At 46.1% G+C, this 17,208-nt stretch overlaps 3 protein-coding genes across 3 annotated transcripts; 2 read left to right on the top strand and 1 right to left on the bottom strand.

Annotated features, from left to right (window-relative positions):
* On the top strand, positions 1-995 carry LOC123114420 (protein NUCLEAR FUSION DEFECTIVE 2). Its single transcript, XM_044535881.1, has one exon. The coding sequence runs from the start codon at positions 154-156 to the stop codon at positions 709-711; it is 558 nt and encodes a 185-aa protein (XP_044391816.1). The 5' UTR covers positions 1-153; the 3' UTR covers positions 712-995.
* Positions 996-1,106: 111 nt separating this feature from the next.
* On the bottom strand, positions 1,107-4,754 carry LOC123114418 (nucleolar protein 12). The gene is made up of 6 exons (XM_044535878.1): positions 4,062-4,754; positions 3,904-3,962; positions 3,161-3,230; positions 2,906-3,028; positions 2,645-2,773; positions 1,107-1,833 (listed from the first exon to the last, which is right to left on the bottom strand). Exons 1-6 carry the CDS (start codon positions 4,737-4,739, stop codon positions 1,387-1,389), a joined length of 1,506 nt encoding a protein of 501 aa, XP_044391813.1. The 5' UTR covers positions 4,740-4,754; the 3' UTR covers positions 1,107-1,386.
* Positions 4,755-4,848: 94 nt separating this feature from the next.
* Positions 4,849-8,044, top strand: LOC123114419 (exosome complex exonuclease RRP46 homolog). The gene is made up of 7 exons (XM_044535879.1): positions 4,849-5,207; positions 5,283-5,383; positions 6,461-6,481; positions 6,709-6,781; positions 6,876-6,943; positions 7,448-7,577; positions 7,669-8,044. The coding sequence occupies exons 1-7, from the start codon at positions 4,976-4,978 to the stop codon at positions 7,770-7,772; spliced, it is 729 nt and encodes a 242-aa protein (XP_044391814.1). The 5' UTR covers positions 4,849-4,975; the 3' UTR covers positions 7,773-8,044.
* The last annotated feature ends 9,164 nt before the right edge of the window (positions 8,045-17,208 follow it).

The raw sequence follows: 17,208 nt of genomic DNA, 5'->3' as shown, positions 1-17,208 counted from the left end.
ACGCCAGTGGCCCGAGTCCAGCCCGGCCCGTACCCAGCCCAAGGGCTCTGACCCACTCCACCTCGCCAACCAGAGAATGAGAATCGCCACGTCGACGCAACCGGCCGGTCACCTTTCCTCTCCCGCACTCCACCCAAACCTACCACAGCAGCAATGGCGCCCCCGCCGCCGGCAACGCTCGCCGCCGTCCTCCTCCTCGTCTCCGTCTCCGTCTCCGTCGCCTCCCACCCACTAGCCTCGGGACTGAAGTATTCCCCGGCGGCCTCGTCTCCGTTCGACGCGGCGCTGGCGGCGCTGCAGGGCCGGATCGGCTACGCGTTCGGGTCCCCGGACCTGCTCCGCCGGGCGATGACGCACGCCTCCTACTCGCGCGAGAACGGCCGGGCTTTGGCCGTGCTGGGCCTGGCCGCGGCGGAGTCGGCCGCCGCGCTGCGCGCGCTCGCAGCCGACCGCGACGCGCCGGCCTCCGCCGTCTCCCGCGCCGCGCGCGACGCCGCGGGGGAGGCCGCCTGCGCCGCGGCGGGGGCCCGCGCGGGGATCCCGGCCGTCGTGCGCGTCGCCGGGTCCACCAAGGCCTCGGCCCCGCCCGTGGTCTGCGGCGCCCTCCGCGCGCTCCTCGGCGCCGTCGCCGTCGACAACGGCACCGCCGACGCCGCCGCCGAGGTCTTCTGGCGCCTCCACGTCGTCGCCGCCTCCGCCGCCGCCATGTGACGCGTGCACGAGTAATAAATCATCCAATATGGTTTGCTGCTGCTGCTGCTGCTGCTGCAATCTACCACCTCTATGTAAATTATGAACTCTCACTTCCACTTTGATTTTCTATGCAAATTATGAACTGCCACTTCGAGTTGTGCTATGTTTGGTGTGATATCCATCCAGATCCAGGAATGCGCGATCGAATTTCCGTTTTGAGATGGATCATGGAACAAGAGTTCCTTGTCGAATTCAGTAAAACCTAAACCCATGTTTGATCTTGAGAATCAAATGCTTCTGCATTTGACACTGTCAGTCAATCCCTCTGTTCCATTTGAATTTAAACCACAATAAAAATTATGGAATGGGGTCTTTACCAAGACCAATGATTCTTTTTTAACCAAACATGATACTTGTAGTTCCATCACTTGATTGACATGGGAACAAGCAAGGCAAAAACGGTGTCAGTACATGATGTTACATAGATAAGCATCATCTTGACATTAGTACAGCGGCCAAGACTCCAAAGGCAAGTACCAAATGACAACACTCGACTCTTTTCAGCATTACATTAGCAATGTCAACCTCGTATTTTTTTCCCTCGCTGAACCAAAGGCCATCAGGGACTCGTCTCATCCAAAACCCTCAACACTCATATTACAAAGTGAAGCGAACAATCCATGACAGGGGTGGCTACTTCCTCGCCTTCTTGCTCCGGTGCGTGTTCTCGGGCGTCGAGCCGTCCTGCTTGCGCTTCTTGTTCAGCTGCTTCGCCTTCCTTGCTGCCACGGCGGGCCGCTTGGCCTTGCGGGCACTCTCGCTTTGTCCCGTCTCGCTAGGCCTGCCTTGCTGCTTCCCTTGGTTGATGGGGCGCCGGGCCACCTTCACCTTCTTCACGACGCCGGATTTGGTCGACTTCAGGCCTTGGTAAGACAGGCTTGCCGGCGCCTTGCGTTTGTTACTGTCGCTGCCTTCGCGAGACTTGCTGCCTGGCGTGAAAGGTGTCTTCTGTTTTGGAGTGCCGCGCTTTTTCCCAGAATCTGCCTTCGGCGTCGCGTCGGCTGCCTTTGCATGGGTGAGCCTCAAAAAGCGGTCTCTGATCTTAAGGCCACGTTTTTTCACAACAGAGTTAGCAGCTTCCTGCATAATAACACAATGAAACAATTATGAGAGAGATCCTGACGAGATAACAGTGTATGCAGAGAATGTGGAAAATTGTTCAAAGCATATTACGCGATGATAACCGGAGGTCGTTATAACATGTTATGTGCCTCAGAAAATAGAGTTTTTTCCTTAGTAAGTCACAATGTTCAAAGTGCATATTGTATATTATCAGTGGATAAAGTAATGAACTGACTGGACAATTCTAATAAACAGATGCAATTGACTAGCCAGGATCATAATAAGCCAGCCTTCAAAGTAGATGTAGTTACCCGGCATCGAGTTTACTACTCTAAGTAGTTTATAACTGAACTGGTTCACCTAAAAAAAAAAGAATAACTGAACTGATCCAGCATAAACTTTTCTGGACAACACTTAACAAGATTCTATCGTTTTTCCATCCTGCTCAGTTGGTTAAAGATGATCAACACTCAACAATGTAAGGCACCATAAATGAACTCTGTTAGATATGCAGTTCAGCATGTATTGGGCTGTGAGTCTACAAATTGGCTTAGTTTTTACAGCCTGCTTATATAAACTGATGTTTCCATTGTAAATATGTAGTTAGCAAGGAAGTCTTAAACTCATTCTTTTCACATGTAATACTAGCATTTAACCATATGACATGACTAACGATACTATCTTCAAGGAATGTTGTGCACAATCACACAAGGATTAACAAATTATACTATTCATAAACTTCTTATGCACCCGACAATTTTTTTGACTGTTGCAAAGAGTCAGAACTCAGAATAACTCAAGCGGGAAGATGAAGGATAAGAAATTATACCCTTGTTTTGAATAGAACATAAGCGATACCCTTTCCTAGGCTTGAATCTGGATCTCTGACAACTCGTATAGCTTCAACATCACCTTGTGGTCCACTGGGACCGCAGAAGAGCTGGTAGAGCTCCTCATCCTGATGCGCCACCAAGAAGCAAAGTTGACACTGGTTACTTAGTTTATGTGGACATTGTGGTGCTCCTCATCCTATCATTTCTTAAAAAAAGAACAACAAGGAGCCATACAAGAATGGACACATCATACATACCTTTACATCGAATGGAAGGTTACCAACAAACACTGTCCTCTTTCTGTCATAAAGAGGTCCTTCTCCTCTTAGCTTTTTACGAGGCGGACACGCCATGTCAACACGGATGTGATTGCCATTGAACTAGAGGATTCAAAATTCAGATAGATGCATTATATATTAGATATTAGATATGACACAGAACGTTCTTAAGATGTACTTAAGCTTTATGAAGTAATTTGTTATCAGCTGTAACTTGTAAGACAGGGAACACACCAGTGCCATATTATGAGATAAAGCTGTCCGCGCACACTGCTCATCTTTGAAGACGATGTAGGCATGTACACTGCAAAGGATATAAGAATATAAGAGTTCGAAAAGCAACAGGCATACAGTATGTTTGTGGCACAAAAACAGCTAAACAATTCCTTGTGTTCCATCATCGTCTCACTACCATATATATAGCCTAAGCGTCATAACAGCGCAGGGGGGACTAAACTAAGATGAAAACAATGAGTTACTTTGCTTCATTATGGAAAGTATTCTATGGAGAGAAACAGGAATTGTATTACATACATGTGTGAACAAGGGACTATGTAATAGTTTCACCAAAATTATGCGACGCTGAATATTCCTTAGAGAATACTTTTATCTATTCAAGTATCAACAGGAACTAAATATAACATAACAACTTGTGGTTATTAACAGCTCATAAAAGCAAAGGAAAAAAACTGTATACTAAATTAAAATGAAGGCCATTAATAATTAGCAATTGCAGAAGTAGCACAGAAATGCCAAGCTCTAACAACAGGGGAAGTTCTGAATTTCTAATTGCAGTCAGGTGCTTCTCACATCAAGAAATTCCAACTGAAATTTATGGCAACCAGCACAAAGCAGATGGGAAAAATCAATCATCTATTTATCCAAGCATAGCATAAATTCCACTTGTTAGGCAATAATAATAACCCAAACAATGCGCCGCTAGCAATCCATATTATGTAGTATAACAATGCACTCACTTGTCGACCAAGTCATTGATCTTGCCTTTGATGACGGCTCCCTTCCGCGGAATCTTGGTCTGCAGCAAGCACACAAACATATGATTGATTAGCACACCAAGGCCAAAAACTATCCACAAATGCATAAGCAGGAATCTAATCCGGTGGACGGTACTGACGTCGCCGAGGGGCACAGAGCGGATCCTGACGGAGTCGACCTCGCCGAAGGCGGCGAACTCCTTGGTGAGCGCCTTGCGCTTGGTCCGCAGCGGCAGGTTCCCCACGAAGACCGTCCTGAGCAGCTTGCCCTCGTCGTCGAACGCCTCGTCCTCCGACTCCCCGCCGGAGGCCGCCGCCTCGACGTCGTGGGGCGCCTTCCTCTTGGCCCCGACGACCGGCCGCGGCCGCTCCTCGTTGTCCGCGGGCGCCGCCCCCAGCGTCCGCCGCTCGTAGCCGGACTCCACCTCGTCCCGCTTCCGCTTGCGCCGCGCCGGGCCCTCCCCATCCTCCTCGCTCCGCTTCCTCCGGGACGGCACCGCGGGCTCCGCCTCCGCCTCCGCCTCCGCCTCGGGCCACCTCCGGGGCTTGCGCGCCGGCTTGGGGACGGCGGCGGATGCGGACGCGGGGGTCGGTGGGGGAGCGGACTCCTTGCGGCGGAAGGGGTTGTCGGCGGAGAAGAGGGAGCGGACGGCCGCCGCCTTGGCGTCGGGCTCGGCGGCGTCCTTCCCCTTCTTCGCCATCTCCCTCGTCCTCGGCGTCGGCGTCGGCGGTTTGCGGGCGGCGGCGGCGGCGGCGGCGAGGAGAAGAAAAGGTGGGAAATTTATTTGGCCCGCGACCGTGGGGAGCCACCCACCCATCCCCTCCGAAAATAGACGTGCGGCCCGGAGGGTGTCGAGCGACCGCAGCCGTCCGATCTACCAGGAACGGCTAAGATCGTCCCTGGCCCTGCCGCGAGCCCCCCTCATCAGCCGCGGGGGGCGGGAGGCTGGGCAGAGCGCCAGGGTTTACCTAGGGTTTCGACTCGCCGACCGCCGCGCCGCCACCTACGACGCCGTGAGCAGTGAGGGAGGAAGCGCCGGCGGCGAGGTGAGGGATGGAGGGGGGCGGAGGGGAGGAGCGGGCGGGAGGTCGGAAGGCGAACCAGCTGCGGGCGTACTCGTGCACGCGGAACCCGCTGGAGCGGGCGCACGGGTCGGCGCGGTGGGCGCAGGGCGACACGGTGGTGGTGGCGGCGGTGTACGGGCCCCGGCCGGGGACGCGCAAGGGGGAGAACCCCGAGAAGGCGTCCATCGAGGTGGTGTGGAAGCCCAAGACCGGGCAGATCGGTCAGTGTCACCGACTGTTTGTTCTCTCGAATTTGCAGTGCGGCAGTGCTGAAATGGTTGTTTGATTGTTGGCAGGGAGGCAGGAGAAGGAGTACGAGATGACGCTCAAGCGGACGCTGCAGAGCATCTGCCTGCTCACCGTCCACCCCAACACCACCACCTCCCTCGTTCTTCAGGTCAGCCCACCTTCCTTCTGCTTCCACTTGCTCTGTTTTTTTGCTTAGTATTGTGTTAGCCTTAAATGCGCATTGTGTCGTGTTGCTACGGCGTTAGTCCATTTAGTCTGCCTGATGCCGCGTTTTCCCAAATGGAAATCTTGTATTTCTTGTGGGCGCGCAATGTCATTGCTACTTGGGCTGCAAATCCTGTGTCTCTGCTTGTGAAACACTCCCTCTGTAAACTAATATAAGAGCATTTATAGATTACTAACGTAGTGTTCTAAACGCTCTTATATTAGTTTACGGAGGGGTACAAAAGATATAATAACTAGGGCGGTCGCTACCGTGAAATATTGCTAGGAAATATTTGAGATGCATTCTTGTATGCTACATGAAAGGAACATGCTGCTGTGGGAAATGACTGCACTAGATGGAGTTCAGTTCTGCAGCCGTTGTTGCATGTTGCAACTGTTTCTCGGTGCTTGAAGCTTGCTATTCTCAAAGAAAGTGATGTGAACTTGCGTCATAGTAGAGTGTGCATTATGTCGATCGGTCCTTTTAATTAGTCTGTGTGTAATATTCATGCCATAGCTTATACTGTTTTAATTCATCCCTGGTTATTTCTAGCCTTGTGCATCATGCTGTCGCCACCATTAGCCCATTTAGCCCACCTGATGACAGCCTTTTTCCTAAGGGGCAATCTTGTGGAATCGCTAGTTGGGCTGCGAGTCTTATGTCTGTGCTTGCACAACACACAAGATATAATAACTAGGATGGCCACTTCCTTGGAATTTTGCTAGGGAATAATTTGAAATGTGTTCCTGCATACTTGTAAGCTATATACATGCTGCTGTTGGAAATGGCTGCACTAGGCGGGGTTAGGTTCTGCAACCATTGTTGCAAGTTGCAACTAGTTGTTTTCAAAGAACTTAATTAATGTTGTTGATTGGTCATTTTATAATTAATGTACTCCCTCCGTCCCAAAATAAGTGTCTCAACTTTGTACTAAAGCCGAGACACTTAATTTGGGACGGAGGGAGTACCATGCCATTGCATATATTGTTTTTCCTTATCCTGGTTTTGTTTTTTGGGCAGGTTATGGGTGACGATGGTTCTGTATCCTTTATACATTAATTAATTGATAATGTAGTTAATTCCTAATGTCACCATAGTGTTGTGAGTTATGACACGTATTTCTTTGTGTTGCACTGCCTCACAAACCATTTTTGTTGGCTGTAAATGATTGGCAAGAACTGGGGGAAGTTCCAATATGCATTGCAAATTGACAAATTCCGTAATCTGTATCTTATTTCAATCAAGAGTAGCCCTTGACAGTGCCTTAGCTTCTTCCATGTGCAATTAATGCTTCCTGTGCTGCCCTTGTTTTTGCTGGCATCCCTATGAAACATCTTGCTGGTAAGTTTACTAATTTCTCTATGTTCACTGATTAAACCTCTTGCTGGTATGTTCAATAATTTTGTATGTTCACTGACAAGGTTATGTGCTGCAGTTGCAATTGGCTGCGGAGTGTTGGCCGATGGTGATGTGATTTTGGACACAAGCAAGGCAGAAGAGCAGGTATGGAATTGTTCCTTTTCATCTGAATTCCACTCCGAAATGGAAGCGCACAATGTTGTCTGATTCTCCCTCAAGGAATTTTCATGGTGCTGGTTGTTGGTTTGCCCTTCAAACTTTTGTCAAGTATATGGGGCTTTAATTTTACGTGATGTTTAGCATAAAAATTTCTAGTCCCTAGGGAGAGGTACAGTTTTAGTTTGCCGACCCCCTCCAAACCCATATTACTGTGGGGACTGCCATGAGTAACTGTTTTCTGAGTTCATGTGATTTACTTTTTGATGGTGTTTACTGTTTAGTGTACTTCCAAGTGCCGACACGAACAGAAATTTAACCGCAGATCGTCCGTACTTGACAACTTGAATATTGTGTTACTTGTTTCTCGAATGTGTTGTGCGAGATCAAAGTAAATTTTTCCAGTGCCTCCATTACCACAAGAAATTTTCTAGAGTATACTTTCAGTACCACAGGAAGTGAAGTATTGTTGTTTGTCACAACCTGCTGCAGCAATTGAAATCGTTTGCTCACCTGGTGTTCCCCAATTCAAGCAAGTCTGTTGATGTGAAAGAATCACAACAGAAAGATGGGCAGTCAGAACGGGGATTGATAACTTCCATCACCCATGGAGTGATGTCCGGTACGGTTCCATCTGTCTCATGCCTTGGATTTGAGTGTTCTTCTTGCCCTTCTTTGCCGTTGTAATCCTGATCTGTTTCATTTGTATTCAGAGGACGATTACTTCAACTGTATAGAGAGGGGACTTGCCGCATCTGCGCGGATCTCAGATTTCATGAGGACCACCTTGCAGAAGCACACACCTGACTATCTCTGAGAGAGACACGTCGAAACTTGGCGCGACAGGTCGTGTTGCAAACATAGCGCCTTGGTGACTTTGGGGCGTGGTTGTGTTGGCATGGAAAGCATGCGCGCACGAGGAACAATTTTGCAGGAAAATGCAGGCACTAGCTTCATTTTGGAATGTTGAACCACTAGAATACTATATAGCAGTCGTTGTCCTGTAGAACCTTAATTATCTGTTGTCATCCATGCTGTGCTGATTGAATAGAAAGGGTTGTTTCGGCTATGTATGTACCTTTTGTTTCATCTAGCGTCTCCTTGGCTATCAGTCTCCATGACAACTTTCTAGGCCCCTACCTCTATCCCTAGCTTTGTCGACCATTTGCATGCTCACAACTTTGCAAGCTACAAAAGTGCATGAAGTGGACTGGGGTACGATGAAGAGACGTCTCTCTCTTCCGGCCAGTTACCACAAGAACTTCTCGGGAGTTGATGTAGGGTGGAACCCTAGAGGCAGATCTTTCAGGATTTGGAGGGGATCCCACGAAGAACATGAAGAACACATGAGAGGGGAAACAAGAGGAAACACTCAAATCAACGAGAAACGATCACACATGTGCTAGATCCATGAACACAAGGAGAGATACATGATCAAAACACAACAAGGGATGACACAAACGGTCGGCAGTTCTTCCAATCCATGATGAGATGGGGTCTTGAATCCACGAGGGGATCTTCCCTTGACGGGGTCTTGAATCCACTTGGGATCTTCTCCGAGGAGGCCTCGGTCTCCAATCGAGTATGTATCAAATGGATGAGCAAAGCTCTGTCTCTAAAATGAGCTAAACCAATGCTAGTAAGAGGGAGGAGGAGGAGTATATATAGTGTAGGGGGGGCGAATGGGTACATGGGCCTCGGCCCTAGTCACTATGCACAGGCAGGTGTCGGACGTCCGGTGGCTCGCGAGGGTCCGGTTGTCCGGAGGGTGCCTGACGTCCGATGATCCTGCTCTAGTAAGGTGTCGCCGAATGTCCGGTGGACGTCGGACGTCTGGAGGCTCGTACGTCCAGAAGTCTTGGATTTCCGCTATTTTCGTTCTGTGATGTGGCACCGGATGTCCGAAGGGGCTTGGTCATCCGGGCGCTGGGAGGTGTTGTCCAGTCCATGTCGGTCGTCCGGCCACTGTAGCACTTGTTGGCTGGGTTCTTGGCCGGCTGGTGTTCCAGGCGTCGGACATCCGGCGTGGTCCGGTCGTCCGGAGGCTGTAGGTTCCTTGCAGCTCTTCCATTTGGTCCTTGTACTTGGTGTCCTTGCCATCTTGTCCATTGGGTGTAGTTGCTCCCTGGCTTTCCTCTAGGTACCTGATCACACATAGGGTCTCCGTTTGACGTAGGAGCCATGTTTCACTTGAAGAATGTGTAAGTTCGGAGAGGAGCGAGTTCACCTTATCTTCTATAGCCCTTGCTCGAGCTCTAGTCATTGGTCCATGTGGTGTCCTTTGAGACGTAGGTAGGTCCATGGATCAATGATCACTCAATAATGTAGCAAGGAAATAGCACAATTGGTACCGGATCTTGTCAATTCTCACACCTACAAATAAAGCTTTTGGAGTAGCTTGGTGAGGATGGTGGCAGAAAATTTATGCAAATGTTAGCAAGATTCAATAATGTTGAAAAAGATTCACAAGTTTGCAAATGCAACAAGTAGACCAATAGTGTGGCACACGGAAACACATGCACAGATAGATAAATGGGGTCGTGCAACCAAGGAATGAGCTCAAAATATGGAATCCAAGGAAAATGCTCTTGTTGCACAACACAAGAGAGACGCTAGCACGATTGCTCAATAGGCGGATACGAGACTTGTGCACAACCTACAAAGCAAAAAATGCAACGACTTCTATCCCAAGTATGCTATGTGTATGGCATTTCGGTTGTTGGAAATATGCCCTAGAAGCAATAATAAAATGATTATTCTTATATTTCCTTGTTCATGATAATTGTCTACTATTCATGCTGTAATTGTATTGACCAGAAACCGTGATACATGTGTGAATACATAGACCACAACATGTCCCTAGTGAGCCTCTAGTTGACTAGCTCGTTGATCGACAGCTGGTCATGGTTTCCTGACTATGGACATTGGATGTCATTGATAACGGGATCACATCATTAGGAGAATGATGTGATGGACAAGACCAAATCCTAAGCATAGCACAAGATCGTGCAGTTCGTTTGCTAAAGCTTTTCTAATGTCAAGTATCAGTTCCTTAGACCATGAGATTGTGTAACTCCCGGGTACCATAGGAGTGCTTTGGGTGTACCAAACGTCACAACGTAACTGGGTGACTATAAAGGTGCACTGCAGGTATCTCCGAAAGTATCTGTTGGGTTGGCACGAATCGAGACTGGGATTTGTCACTCCGTATGACGGAGAGGTATCTCTGGGCCCACTCGGTAATGCATCATCATAATGAGCTCAATGTGACTAAGTGGTTAGTCACGGGATCATGCATTACGGAACGAGTAAAGTGACTTGCCGGTAACGAGATTGAACGAGGTATTGGGATACCGACGATCGAATCTCGGGCAAGTAACGTACCAATTGACAAAGGGAATTGTATACGGGATTACTTGAATCCTCGACACCGTGGTTCATCCGATGAGATCATCATGGAACATGTGGGAGCTAACATGGGTATCCAGATCCCGCTGTTGGTTATTGGTCGGAGAGCTGTCTCGGTCATGTCTGCGTGATTCCCGAACCCGTAGGGTCTACACACTTAAGGTTCGATGACGCTAGGGTTATAAGGAAGATTTGTATGTGATTACCAAATGTTGTTTGGAGTTCCAGATGAGATCCCGGACGTCACGAGGAGTTCCGGAATGGTCCGGAGGTGAATATTTATATATGGGAAGTCATCATATGATCATCGGAAATATTTGGGGGTATACCGGTATTGTACCGGGACCACCGGAGGGGTTCCGGGGGTCCACCGGGAGGGGCCACCTGTTCCGCAGGGCCTTACGGGCTGTAGGTGGAAGGGAACCAGTCGCTAAGTGGGTTGGGCGCCACTCCCCTAGGGCCCATGCGCCTAGGGTTGGGGGGGGGACCCTAAGGGGGGCGCCCCCCTTGCTTGGGGGAAGCCCCCTCCCCCTTGGCCGCTGCCCCACTCTAGATCTCATCTAGAGGGGCCGGCCCCCTTCCCCCTTCTCCCTATAAATAGAGGGGTGAGGGGAGGGCTGCAGCACCACATCCAAGGCACAGCCCCTCCCCTCCCCAACACCTCTCCTCCTCCACGCGAGCTTGGCGAAGCCCTGCCAGAGAACTGCCACTCCATCACCACCACGCCGTCGTGCTGCTGTTGGAGCCATCTTCCTCAACCTCTCCCTCCTCCTTGCTGGATCAAGCCGCGGGAGACGTCATCGGGTTGCACGTGTGTTGAACGTGGAGTTGTCGTTGTTTGGCGCTAAGATCGGAATCCACCGCGATCTGAATCGCTTCGAGTACGACTCCTTCATCCGCGTTCTTGCAACGCTTCCATCTTGCGATCTTCAAGGGTATGAAGATGCACTCCCCTCTCTCTCGTTGCTAGTTACTCCATAGATTGATCTTGGTGATGCGTAGAATGTTTTTAATTTCTGCAACGATTCCCAACAGTGGCATCATGAGCTAGGTCTATGTGTAGTTTCTATGCACGAGTAGAACACAAGTTTGTTGTGGGCGTCGATTTTATCAATTTACTTTCCACTACTAGTATTATCTTGTTTCGGTGGCATCGTGGGATGAAGCGACCCGGACCAACCTTACACGTATGCTTACGTGAGACAGGTTCCACCGACTGACATGCACTAGTTGCATAAGGTGGCTAGCGGGTGTCTATCTCTCCCACTTTAGTCGGATCGGATTCGATGAAAAGGGTCCTTATGAAGGGTAAATAGCAATTGGCATATCACGTTGTGGTTTTTGGCGTAGGTAAGAAACGTTCTTGCTACAAACCTATAGCAGCCACGTAAAAACTTGCAACAACAAGTAGAGGACGTCTAACTTGTTTTTGCAGCATATGCCGTGTGATGTGATATGGACAAAAAGGATGTGATGAATGAAATATATGTGATGTATGAGATTGATCATGTTCTTGTAATAGGAATCACGACTTGCATGTCGATGAGTATGACAACCGGCAGGAGCCATAGGAGTTGTCTTTATTTATTGTATGACCTGCGTGTCATTGAATAACGCCATTTAATTACTTTACTTTATTGCTAAAACCGTTAGCCATAGTAGTAGAAGTAATAGTTGGCGAGACAACTTCATGGAGACACGATGATGGAGATCATGGTGTCATGCCGGTGACGATGATGATCATGGCGCCCCGCAGATAGATATCAAAAGGAGCAAAATGATATTGGCCATATCATGTCACTGTTTGATTGCATGTGATGTTTATCATATTTTTGCATCTTATTTTCTTAGAATGACGGTAACATAAATAAGATGATCCCTCATAATAATTTCAAGAAAGTGTTCTCCCTAACTATGCGCCGTTGTGAAAGTTCGTTGTTTCGAAGCACCACGTGATGATCGGGTGTGATAGATTCTAACGTTCACATACAACGGGTGTAAGCTAGATTTACACATGCAAAACACTTAGGTTGACTTGACGAGCCTAGCATGTACAGACATGGCCTCGGAACACAAGAGACCGAAAGGTCAAACATGAGTCATATAGAAGATACGATCAATATGAAGATATTCACCGATGATGACTAGTCCGTCTCACGTGATGATCGGACACGGCCTAGTTGACTCGGATCATGTATCACTTATATGACTAGAGGGATGTCTATCTGAGTGGGAGTTCATTAAATAATTTGATTAGATGAACTTAATTATCATGAACTTAGTCTATAACTTTTGCAATATGTCTTGTAGATCAAATGGCCCACGCCAATGTTGCCCTCAACTTCAACGCGTTCCTAGAGAAAACCAAGCTGAAAGACAATGGTAGCAACTATACGGACTGGGTCCGGAACTTGAGGATCATCATAGCTGCCAAAAGAGCATATGTCCTAGATGCACCGCTAGGTGAAGCACCCGTTTTCAACATGTTGTTCTCTTTATTATCGCAGTATCTAAGAGAAAACCAAGCTGAAAGACAATGGTAGCAACTATACGGCTGTTTCTCAGGAGGCGTATCCTCGATTGGATCCTTTTTATTATCACCATTGTTCTCTTTGGGTGTATCCAACATGTATACATCATACGAGGAGGTGGTTGTCCAGCGCCCTATAGGCGGTGGTTTTTGTGTCTGCTCCTCTCCGGCATCGTCGTCCATATCGTCGATGTCTTCAGAGCCGTAATCGAGCATGTAGGTTAAGTCCTCGACAGTGGCTATGAAGTGGGTGGTGGGTGGGTGATACGTCTTCAATGTATCTATAATTTTTGATTGTTCCATGCTATTATATTACCTGTTTTGGATGTTTATGGGCTTTACTTATCATTTTTGGGACTAACCTACTAACCGGAAGCCCAACCCGAATTGCTGTTTTTTTTTGCGTATTTCAGTATATCAAAGGAAAGGAATATCAAACAGAGTCCAAACGGAATAAAACCTTCGGGGCGATCTTTTTGGAACAAACGCAGTCCAGGAGACTTGGAGTGGATGTCAAGAAGCAGCCGAGGCAGCCACGAGGGTGGCCGGCGGGCCCAGTAAGGGTGGGCGCGCCCCCCGCCTCGTGGGCCCCTCGTGGCTCCCCTGACCGACTTCCTTCGCCTATATATATCTACGTACCCCGAAAACATCTAGGAGCACCACGAAAAACTATTTCCACCGCTGCAACCTTTTGTATCCGCGAGATCCCATCTTTGAGCCTTCGCCGGCGCTCCGCCGGAGGGGGAATCGACCATGGAGGGCCTCTCCATCACCACCAAGGCATCTCCGATGAGTTTTGAGTAGTTTACCACAGACCTTCGGGTCCATAGTTATTAGCTAGATGGCTTTCTTCTCTCTCTTTGAATCTCAATGCAAAGTTCTCCTTCCTCTTCTTGGAGATCTATTCGATGTAACTCTTTTTTGCGGTGTGTTTGTCGAGATCCGATGAATTGTGGGTTTATGATCAAGTTTATCTATGAGAAATATTTGAATCTCCTATTAATTCTTTTATGTATGATTGGTTATCTTTGCAAGTCTCTTCGAATTATCAGTTTGGTTTGGCCTACTAGATTGATCTTTCTTGCCATGGGAGAAGTGCTTAGCTTTGGGTTCAATCTTGCGGTGTCCTTTCCCAGTGACACCAGGGGCAGCAAGGCACGTATTTTATTGTTGCCATCGAGGATAAAAAGATGGGGTTTATATCATATTGCATGAGTTTATCCCTCTACATCATGTCATCTTGCTTAATGTGTTACTCTGTTCTTATGAACTTAATACTCTCGATGCAGGCAGGAGTCGGTCGATTTGTGGAGTAATAGTAGTAGATGCAGGCAGGAGTCGATCTATTTGTTACGGACGTGATGCCTATATACATGATCATGCCTAGATATTCTCATAACTATGCACTTTTCTAGCAATTGCTCGACAGTAATTTGCTCACCCACCGTAATAATTATGCTATCTTGAGAGAAGCCACTAGTGAAACCTATGGCCCCCGAGTCTATCTTTTATCATATAAGTTTTCCATCTACTTTTATTTTGCATATTTTACTTTCCAATCTATATCATAAAAATACCAAAAATATTTATCTTATCATATTATCTCTATCAGATCTCACTTTCGCAAGTTACCGTGAAGGGATTGACAACCCCTTTATCGCGTTGATTGCGAGGTTCTGGCGCCGTTGGTTGCGAGGTAGCAAGAAGGATTTCTGGGGCCGTTGCCGGGGAGGTCTTCGCTCAAGTCAAGACATACCAAGTATCCATCACAAACTCATCTCCCTCGCATTACATTATTTGCCATTTGCCTCTCGTTTTCCTCTCCCCCACTTCACCCTTGCTGTTTTATTCGCCCTCTCTTTCCCATTCTCCTCTCTCTTTTGCTTGCCTTTTTGTGTGCTTGTCACGATGGCGCAAGATAATACTAAATTGTGTGACTTTTCCAATACCAATAATAATGATTTCCTTAGCACTCCGATTGCTCCTCTCAATGATATTGAAACTTGTGAAATCAATGCTGCTTTGTTGAATCTTGTTATGAAAGATCAATTCTCCGGCCTTCCTAGTGAAGATGTCGCTACTCATCTAAACAATTTTGTTGATTTGCGTGATATGCAAAAGAAGAAAGATACGGATAATGATATTGTTAAATTGAAGTTATTTCCATTTTCATTTAGAGGTCGTGCTAAAACTTGGTTTTCATCTTTGCCTAAAAATAGTATTGATTCTTGGAATAAGTGCAATGATGCTTTTATCTCTAAATATTTTCCTCCCGGTAAGATCATCTCTCTTAGAAACGATATTATGAATTTTAAACAACTTGATCATGAGCATGTTGCCCAATCTTGGGAAAGAATGAAATTGATGATTCGCAATTGCCCTACTCATGGTTTGAATTTATGGATGATCATACAAAACTTTTATGCCGGATTGAGTTTTGCTTCTAGAAATATTTTAGATTCAGCCGGGGGAGGCACTTTTATGGAAATCACTTTAGGAGAAGCTACAAAACTCCTTGATAATATTATGGTTAATTATTCTCAATGGCACACCGAAAGATCTACTAGTAAAAAAGTTCATGCTATAGAAGAAATTAATGTTTTGAGTGGAAAGATGGATGAACTTATGAAATTGTTTGCTTCTAAGAGTGCCACTATTGATCCTAATGATATGCCTTTGTCTACTTTGATTGAGAATAATAATGAATCTATGGTTGTGAATTTTGTTGGTAGGAATAATTTTGGTAATAACGCGTATAGAGGAAACTTTAATCCTAGGTCATTCCCTAGTAATTCCTCTAATAATTATGGTAATTCCTACAACAACTCCTATGGAAATTTTAGTAATATGCCCTCTGATTTTGAGAATAGTGTTAAAGAATTTATGAATTCTCAAAAGAATTTCAATGCTTTGCTTGAAGAAAAATTGCTTAAAGTTGATGAATTGGCTAGGAACGTTGATAGACTTTCTCTTGATGTTGATTCTTTGAAACTTGGATCTATTCATCCTAAGCATGATATCAATGAGTCTCTCAAAGGTATGAGAATTTCCATTGATGAGTGCAAAGAAAGAACCGCTAGGTTGCGTGCTAAGAAAGATTGCTTTGTTAGAGCGTGTTCTTCTAGTTTTCATGAAAATAATGATGAAGATCTAAAAGTTATTGATGTGTCCCCTATTAAATCTTTGTTTTGCAATGTGAATCTTGATAATGATGGGACTGGAAGTGAATCAACTTTAGTTAAAAAGTGTTCCGATGATTTGGAGTATTTTGATCTTGATGCTAAAATTGGTAAAAGTGGGATTGGAGAGATCAAAACTTTACATAGCAATGAACCCACTACTTTGTATTTCAAGGAATTTAATTATGATAATTGCTCTTTAATAGATTGTATTTCCTTGTTGCAATCCGTGTTGAATCTCCTCATGCTTATAGCGAAAATAAAGCTTTTACTAAAATATCGTTGATGCCTTGATGCAATCTTATGAGGAAAAACTTAATTTGGAAGTTTCTATCCCCAGAAAACTTTATGATAAGTGGGAACCTACAATAAAAATTAAAATAAAAGATCATGAATGCTATGCTTTGTGTGATTTGGGTGCTAGTGTTTCCACGATTCCGAAAACTTTATGTGATGTGCTAGGTTTCCATGAATTTGATGATTGCTCTTTAAATTTGCACCTTGCGGATTCCACCATTAAGAAACCTATGGGAAAAATTAATGATGTTCTTATTGTTGCAAATAGGAATTATGTGCCCGTAGATTTTTATCGTTCTTGATATTGATTGCAATCTTTTGTGTCCTATTATTCTTGGTAGGCCTTTCCTTAGAACGATTGGTGCAATTATTGATATGAAGGAAGGAAATATTAGATTCCAGTTTTCGTTAAGGAAAGGCATGGAACACTTTCCTAGAAAGAAAATTAAATTACCTTATGAATATATTATGCGAGCCACTTATGAATTGAATGCCAAAGATGGCAATACTTAGATCTATTCTCGCTTTTATGCCTAGCTAGGGGCGTTAAATGATAGCGCTTGTTGGGAGGCAACCCAATAGATCTATTCTCGCTTTTATTTTTTGTTCCTTGCTTTTCGTTTCTGTTTACTAATAAATATCTCATCTAGCTTCTGTTTAGATGTGTTTTTATATTTTAGTTAGTGTTTGTGCCAAGTAGAACCTATAGGATAACCTTGGGTGAAAGTTAATTTGATTCTGCTGAAAAACAGAAACTTTGCGTGCACGAGAAAAAATTCAATAAATCACAGAAACGTGCTTTTGCGTTGATTCTTCTTTCTGTAGATCAATAGAAAAAT

The sequence above is a fragment of the Triticum aestivum genome, chromosome 5B, assembly GCF_018294505.1.
Source record: "Triticum aestivum cultivar Chinese Spring chromosome 5B, IWGSC CS RefSeq v2.1, whole genome shotgun sequence".
In the NCBI taxonomy this organism is placed as follows: domain Eukaryota; kingdom Viridiplantae; phylum Streptophyta; class Magnoliopsida; order Poales; family Poaceae; genus Triticum; species Triticum aestivum.
The sequence above is the reverse complement of the archived record's forward strand: the minus strand, read 5'-3'. Positions and strand labels throughout refer to the sequence as shown.